Genomic DNA, 8,207 nt, shown 5'->3' on the forward strand with positions numbered 1-8,207 from the left:
TCCATCTCAAGCACTCAGGTCAGCAGATCAGTCTTTAATGGTTTCCCCGAATCTACTGTAGGAGCAATCTACAATTGGACAGTATTTTAGCAGTAGTTGTGCCAAACCTGTGAAATCAGCCGTGAAATGTTGACTATGTAGATAAAGAGAGCGAATAATAAGGGCAGAAATATAGAAATATCTTTGACCCTGACCGAAGGATCTTTAACATCTACTAAGGAGAAGTATTTGGAAAACAATAAAAGTTTCGTCCAACCCTTCAGGCAGATGCCTTATTAGCAGAAAAAGTTCTTATTTGTTGATTGTCCCTGTGATGACCGCATCCAGCAGAACATGATGTCATCCATGACTATATAGGCTGGGTTGTTTTGTTGATGCTGTTGCTGCAGCAGGTGCTGCAAGATATCAGAAAATAAAATGTAAATTCCCACCTTAAATTTAAGCCTGATAATAAAGCATTGTTAATGCCTACTTAAGTTTTTCAGGGGGAAAACTGTCTACAGATTGTTTTTTTATATTGACCTTTTGCTTCTCTTGTTTCAGGCTGATGGAAAACTACACCTTCAATAGCTTTACCCTTCAGCTGGAGGGATTAAAGGTCACAGAATCTTCTGTGTATCCTGTCTTCTTCTTTTTCTTAGTCTCTTACATATTTATTATGTTGTCCAACATTGGTATAGTTGCCCTTATCTTCATTGACAGCAGTCTTCATCAGCCCATGTATCTTCTCTTTTGCAACCTGCCCTTTAATGATGTTCTGGGAAACTCTATCTTGATTCCACATTTGCTGATGGACTTATTGCGTCCTCTCTCTGAACGCCTCATCACTTATTATGAGTGTGTGGCCCAGGCCTTCACCACACATATGTTCGGGACCACGTCTCACACGGTCCTCATAATTATGGCGTTTGACAGATATGTGGCCATCTGTAACCCTCTGCGCTACGCTGCCATCATGAACCACAGGATGGTGATCAAGCTGACGATTTCAGCCTGGGCAGTGGCCTTTGTTCTGGTGGGGATTCTGCTGGGTCTGACCATACGGCTGAACCGATGCAGGACTCTCATCACAAACCCTTACTGTGACAATGCGTCTCTGTTCAAACTGTCCTGCGACAGTGTGGTGATCAACAACATCTACGGCCTCACATTCACTGTTGTCCTGTTCATAGCTTCGATCGGCAGCATCGTTGTGACCTACACTAAGATCACCATCGTCTGTGTGACCAGCAACAACAAGTCTGTGAACGGCAAAGCCTTGAAGACCTGCAGCACTCATCTTCTCATGTATCTCATCATGATCGCAAGTGGAATTCTTGTCATCGCCCTGCATCGCGTCCCTCAGTACTCAGACTATAGAAAAATCTGTGCCATTCTGTTTCACATCATTCCTGGCAGCCTGAACCCCATAATATATGGAGTTCAGTCTAAAGAAATTCAAACGTTCCTTCTGAGACAGTTTTTTCACCAAAAGGTTTTGCAGTCAAAATAATTTATTTAGTTGCGCCTTTGGTACATTAGCTGCTAAGATGCTAAGGTTTTGCACTTTGCATGTAATTACAAGCCTGAATATTATTGTATAATTTATAATCATTATCACTCAGCTTTGCAATATTGTATTTTTACCCTTTACTGTTTACTGAAACACGCTTATAATTGTATGTTTAACCACAGTACAAAGGTCTTTAGAATGTTATTAATAATTAAGTTATCAATAACACGTTTTTTTTTTTTTTTTTCAAGATGATGACATTTTCCACATGTGATAATGTTTCTGCATAGAATTTATTTTGTTCAATAAAGAATAAAGTCTTGACGAACCCACCAAGGATTGTTAGTTCTGAACTGCACCACCCCCGTTAAGACAACAATATTCTGGACACTTCAGTATTTCCTTTTTAAAATGCTCAGAAGTGTTGGATAACGTTGAGTCAGTACAGCATCCCTGGGAATGATGTCAGGGGTTGCAGTTTTATGCTCGCCTAGTGGAAGAGAATTCTATTTTCACATTGCATACGCAATTATATCTTGCAACTGAAAAATTATTTGATTTTAAAAATTGGCAAAATACATTGTTCATGATCCAGGAAGAACAACTCACAAAAATCGATAAACAGGAAAAAACTCTAATTTATTTTTTGACATGAAAATGACAGAGACCTGGTATGAGACGGAGACTTTATAAAACAGGAGGTGCTTCAAAATGAAACAGGACAAAGAAAGAAAACCTTACAATATCAATAAAATATAAGAAAAAAATACCTTTACAAATGAAGGCAAGTGTTAGGACGCGATTCAGGCAGGACCCGTAAGCAAACAAACAAGAGCTGACGGTGTGAAAACAAGATCTTAATTAACTCAAGTGAAAAGGTGCGGAGTGCAGATCGTTCCTCCGAAAGAAGTGCGCGTGGTGACCTAAGAAGAGACGTCAGAAAAACCTAGAAAAGTTACTTGACGGAATGGAACACAAGAAGCTGGTGATTGGCAGCAGCTTTTGAAGACTGTTGATTGGTGACCAGCTGCGGGTTTGACGGTCACCAGCGAAAGGTACCCATGTGAATCCATCACGCCCCCTAGTGAGAAAACCAGGAACACAAAACACAAGCAAAAGGCGCCAATACGCAAGCCATGACAGTACCTCCCCCTCAACGGGCGCCTCCTGGACCTCTACCACACTTCTGGGGATGGTCCCAGTAAAAGTCACGCAGGAGGCTGCTATCCAGGATGTGGCACCGATGAACCCAAGACCTTTCCTCAAGACCGTATCCCCCCCAATCAACCAAGAACTGGAGACCATGTCCCTGCCGACGGACATCCAGAATGCGCTGGACCATCGATAACATGGGGGCGCCTCAGCTAGAGGGACCAGATCTGACTCAGAGAACATCTTAATCTGAGAGACATGGAAAGTGGGATGAATCCCAAGTGAAGGAGGCAACCTGAGATGAACTAAGGAGGGGTTGACAATGTGGTCGATTACAAATGGTCCCACGAAACGAGGAGCCAGTTTCTGGGAATCCACATGTAGGGGAAGATCTCTTGTAGAGAGCCAGACCTTCTGGCCCAGTTGGTAGGCGGGGGCTGGAATACAATGGTGGTTGGCCTGCCTCTGAGTCTGTAGGGAAGTCCACAGAAGGGCAAAATGGACCTGCCTCCACACACTTCTGCAACTACGCGGGGTGGCCCGGACAGAGGGCATGGCCACTTCATCCTCCTGGAATTCAAACAATGGTGTTTGGTATCCCATGGAAGCCATGAAGGCAACAATCCAGTGGCAGCAGAGACCAGTGAGTTATGGGCATACTCCACCCAGGGTAGAAATGAACTCCAGGAGGCAGGATTTTGGGCAACCACACACCTGAGGGCACTCTCCAAATTCTGGTTGGTCCTCTCCGCTTGACCATTGGACTGCGGATGATACCTGGATGAGAGGCTCACCAAGGCTCCCAGCGGTGCATAGAAAGTTCTTTAGACTTGGGATGTAAATTGGGGTCGTCGGTCTGACACAATATCCTTTGGGAAACTGTGGAGATGGAAAATATGTCGGACCAGGGGATCCCCAATCTCTGCAGCGGAAGGGAGCTTTGTGAGAGGAATGAAGTGGGCAGCCTTAGAAAAACGATCAACCACAGTGAGGATGGCATTATTCCCGTCCGATGGGGGAAGACCGGTGACAAAGTTCACTGTGATGTGTGACCAGGGGTGCAGAGGGATGTCTAGCGGATTGATAAGGCCAGCAGGTGGTCGGTGGGAGGCACAAACTGGACTAGCTGCTATGAAGGCCTTGGCATCTCGAGCCATGGAAGGCCACTAGAAGCGTTGCCTAAGGAAGTGCAGAGTCCAAGAGAGCCTGGGGTAGCAGGTAAGTCTGGAAGAATGCCCCCACTGCAGGACCTCAGACCGGACCATGTCTGGAACAAAGAGGCGGTTGGGGGGGCCATTACACAGATCTGGCGTGGTCCATTGGGCCTCCAGGACCCTCCTCTCCACTTGCCAGGAGGCAGCTCCCACGATGCAGGATGGCAACAGAATGGAGCTAGGCTCAGAGTGGGAGGGATCGGGCGAAAACAGGCGGGACAGAGCATCTGGCCTAGCGTTGCGGGAGCCTGGACGGTAAGTGAGGGAAAATCTGAAGCGACCCAAGAAGACAGCAAGAGTCCCTATATAAAACAAAGAATGTACAAACCAAACTTACACCCAATGTGCAAATAACAGTTCCCTCTGCTTGGGACAATTTGTGATTTACCCTGTTTAAATCCTTGATCTGTGTTTTCCACAACCTCTCTTCCTCACAGCCAGTTGACATTAAACTGTTAATCGTTGATCATGCACAGAGGTAGAGTAGGCCTCACAGCAGGTACCAAGGAGCTCTCAGTACACCACATGAGATTGGAAATGTGGAATGATTAATTTAGAACAGAGGAATGGACCTACAAACCTGGGAGGCAGTTTCCATGATGCAACATGGAGCTGGAGATCCAGGTGAGATTTTCAGACAAACCTTCAGTCCAGTTCTGCATGCTTCACCAGGGGCATGGCTGGTGATCAGCAGATCTGGTACATCACTACACAAATCTTGTGACATCAGCAGACCGTAGCGTTGGCCACAGAGAGAAGCTCCTCTTTCTGCAAGTCTTGGAACCAGCACATTCGGTAGCATAAACACACATAAAATGTACAGATGTGTAGCTGGAGTCAACTGGTTGTTCTGAGACTATTCCCCATATCTCCCGTTGGCTTCAGAAGAATGGATTTTGGATGACCAGGCCCTGCATCTCTACCTCCAACTCTTGGTTGAGCCTCTCTTTCACTGCCTGTTGTAGTCCAAGTGGTGGGGGAGTGGCTCACAATTCTGTTCAGAAAATTGCAAATCTCTCTCCAAAAGCTGAAAACACATGGCTGATAAACTGCTAACATGATGGTGTTACCCAAGGGTTCTGGCTGCCACATGAACAAGTCCAGTGAAACACGTGAGCAGTGCCAGTGGGGGCTCGGTAGACGTCCATTAAACGTAGACCTGGCTTGAAGTTTGGCTTTGTGTGCACACTGTGCAAGCGACTATATTCTTTTCAACTTCCTTCTCCACGCATGCCACTCAAACAACTGTCAAATGAAGCAGAAATGCAATGCCCTCTATGTAGGCCTTAGCCAGAATGATCTAAAGTGCAGCTTTAGTGTTTTAGTGTCACTGCATTGGTTTTCTGTTCACTTTCAAATTGATTTTAAAATTTTATTTGTTTTAAAATATCTTCATGGTCTTGCCCCAATCTACCTGACTGATCTTCTCCAGTCCTACGCTCCATCTCAAGCACTCAGGTCAGCAGATCAGTCTTTAATGGTTTCCCCGAATCTACTGTAGGAGCAATCTACAATTGGACAGTATTTTAGCAGTAGTTGTGCCAAACCTGTGAAATCAGCCGTGAAATGTTGACTATGTAGATAAAGAGAGCGAATAATAAGGGCAGAAATATAGAAATATTTTTGACCCTGACCGAAGGATCTTTAACATCTACTAAGGAGAAGTATTTGGAAAACAATAAAAGTTTCGTCCAACCCTTCAGGCAGATGCCTTATTAGCAGAAAAAGTTCTTATTTGTTGATTGTCCCTGTGATGACCGCATCCAGCAGAACATGATGTCATCCATGACTATATAGGCTGGGTTGTTTTGTTGATGCTGTTGCTGCAGCAGGTGCTGCAAGATATCAGAAAATAAAAGGTAAATTCCCACCTTAAATTTAAGCCTGATAATAAAGCATTGTTAATGCCTACTTAAGTTTTTCAGGGGGAAAACTGTCTACAGATTGTTTTTTTATATTGACCTTTTGCTTCTCTTGTTTCAGGCTGATGGAAAACTACACCTTCAATAGCTTTACCCTTCAGCTGGAGGGATTAAAGGTCACAGAATCTTCTGTGTATCCTGTCTTCTTCTTTTTCTTAGTCTCTTACATATTTATTATGTTGTCCAACATTGGTATAGTTGCCCTTATCTTCATTGACAGCAGTCTTCATCAGCCCATGTATCTTCTCTTTTGCAACCTGCCCTTTAATGATGTTCTGGGAAACTCTATCCTGATTCCACGTTTGCTGATGGACTTGTTGCATCCTCCCTCTGAACGCCTCATCACTTATTATGAGTGTGTGGTTCAAGCCTTCACCACACATATGTTTGGGACCACGTCTCACACCGTCCTCATGATAATGGCGTTTGACAGATATGTGGCCATCTGTAACCCTCTGCGCTACGCTGCCATCATGAACCACAAGATGGTGATCAAGCTGACGGTTTCTGCCTGGGCAGTGGCCTTTGTTCTGGTGGGGATTCTGCTAGGTCTGACCATCCGGCTGAACCGATGCAGGACTCTCATCACAAACCCATTCTGTGACAATGCGTCTCTGTTCAAACTGTCCTGCGACAGTGTGGTGATCAACAACATCTACGGCCTCACATTCACTGTTGTCCTGTTCATAGCTTCGATCTGCAGCATCGTTGTGACCTACACTAAGATCACCATTGTCTGTGTGACCAGCAACAACAAGTCTGTGAACGGCAAAGCCTTGAAGACCTGCAGCACTCATCTTCTCATGTATCTCATCATGTTCGCAAGTGGAATTCTTATCATCGGCCTGCATCGTTTCCCTCAGTACTCAGACTATAGAAAAATCTGTGCCATTCTGTTTCACATCATTCCTGGCAGCCTGAACCCCATAATATATGGAGTTCAGTCTAAAGAAATTCAAAAGTTCCTTCTGAGACACTTTTTTCACCAAAAGGTATTGCAGTCAAAATAATTTATTTAGTTGCGCCTTTGGTACATTAGCTGCTAAGATGCTAAGGTTTTGCACTTTGCATGTAATTACAAGCCTGAATATTATTGTATAATTTATAATAATTATCACTCAGCTTTGCAATATTGTATTTTTACCCTTTACTGTTTGCTGAAACACGCTTATAATTGTAAGTTTAACTACAGTACAAAGGTCTTTAGAATGTTGTTATTAATAACACATTTTTTTTTTTTTTTCAAGATGATGACATTTTCCACATGTGATAATGTTTCTGCATAGAATTTATTTTGTTCAATAAAGAATAAAGTCTTGACGAACCCGCCGAGGATTGTTAGTTCTGAACTGCACCACCCCCGTTAAGACAACAATATTCTGGACACTTCAGTATTTCCTTTTTAAAATGCTCAGAAGTGTTGGATAACGTTGAGTCAGTACAGCATCCCTGGGAATGATGTCAGGGGTTGCAGGTTTATGCTCGCCTAGTGGGAGAGAATTCTATTTTCACATTGTATACGCAATTATATCTTGCAACTGACAAATTATTTGATTTTAAAAATTGGCAAAATACATTGTTCATGATCCAGGAAGAACAACTCACAAAAATCGATAAACAGGAAAAAACTCTAATTTATTTTTTGACATGAAAATGACAGAGACCTGGTATGAGACTTAATAAAACAGGAGGTGTGTAGTATCTGACCCGTTCTATGCAGGCTTTACGTCTGTAAGGCCGTAATGTGTTTAACAGCCAGCCTAAGCACCATATTAGGACATGCTCCACATGTGTGTCCTGTGTCTTCTTCCTTTATGTAAGAGGAGCTGCTAAAAGATGACACTGGAGCCTGTGGGCCCCTGGTTGTTCTCCATATGAGGATGTATAGCATGAAGCATCTTCACTATTCCCTTTTTTGGTAATAACTGAACGCTATACCATTGGGTTGGCCATATTGTATAGCGTGAGGTCATCAGTATAGAATGTGTTTACTTGACTGTATAAGAAGGAGGTGTCGATGTAGACACCTCGGAGTTCTTCACCATCGGGACCGCGAAACCTCCCTCAGGCATGCTGCAGCGTCCGATTGATACCTGACTGTTCTCTCCAATAAACATCTTTGATAACCAAGTCGGTGTCTGCGAAGATTCCTTCCTCATCAACACATCTCGGCTACCACCAGGACAAGATTCACAACAGGTGCTTCAAAATGAAACAGGACAAAGAAAGAAAACCTTACAATATCAATAAAATATAAGAAAAAAATACCTTTACAAATGAAGGCAAGTGTTAGGACGCGATTCAGGCAGGACCCGTAAGCAAACAAACAAGAGCTGACGGTGTGAAAACAAGATCTTAATTAACTCAAGTGAAAAGGTGCGGAGTGCAGATCGTTCCTCCGAAAGAAGTGCGCGTGGTGACCTAAGA

The 8,207-nt window shown here is 43.7% G+C and overlaps 2 protein-coding genes across 2 annotated transcripts; both read left to right on the top strand.

The window, feature by feature from the left end:
- The first annotated feature begins 493 nt into the window (after positions 1-493).
- LOC101068872 (olfactory receptor 146-like) lies at positions 494-1,492 on the top strand. The gene has a single exon (XM_029848417.1). The coding sequence runs from the start codon at positions 548-550 to the stop codon at positions 1,490-1,492; it is 945 nt and encodes a 314-aa protein (XP_029704277.1). The 5' UTR covers positions 494-547.
- Positions 1,493-5,749: 4,257 nt separating this feature from the next.
- Positions 5,750-6,858, top strand: LOC101069097 (olfactory receptor-like protein COR4). The gene has a single exon (XM_029848381.1). The coding sequence runs from the start codon at positions 5,846-5,848 to the stop codon at positions 6,788-6,790; it is 945 nt and encodes a 314-aa protein (XP_029704241.1). The 5' UTR covers positions 5,750-5,845; the 3' UTR covers positions 6,791-6,858.
- The last annotated feature ends 1,349 nt before the right edge of the window (positions 6,859-8,207 follow it).

The sequence above is a fragment of the Takifugu rubripes genome, chromosome 15 (genome assembly GCF_901000725.2).
Source record: "Takifugu rubripes chromosome 15, fTakRub1.2, whole genome shotgun sequence".
Lineage (NCBI taxonomy): Eukaryota > Metazoa > Chordata > Actinopteri > Tetraodontiformes > Tetraodontidae > Takifugu > Takifugu rubripes.

Excerpts from the sequence above, each read along its gene's own strand:
- LOC101068872 (XM_029848417.1), top strand. The coding sequence starts at position 548 with ATGGAAAACTACACCTTCAATAGCTTTACCCTTCAGCTGGAGGGATTA.
- LOC101069097 (XM_029848381.1), top strand. The coding sequence starts at position 5,846 with ATGGAAAACTACACCTTCAATAGCTTTACCCTTCAGCTGGAGGGATTA.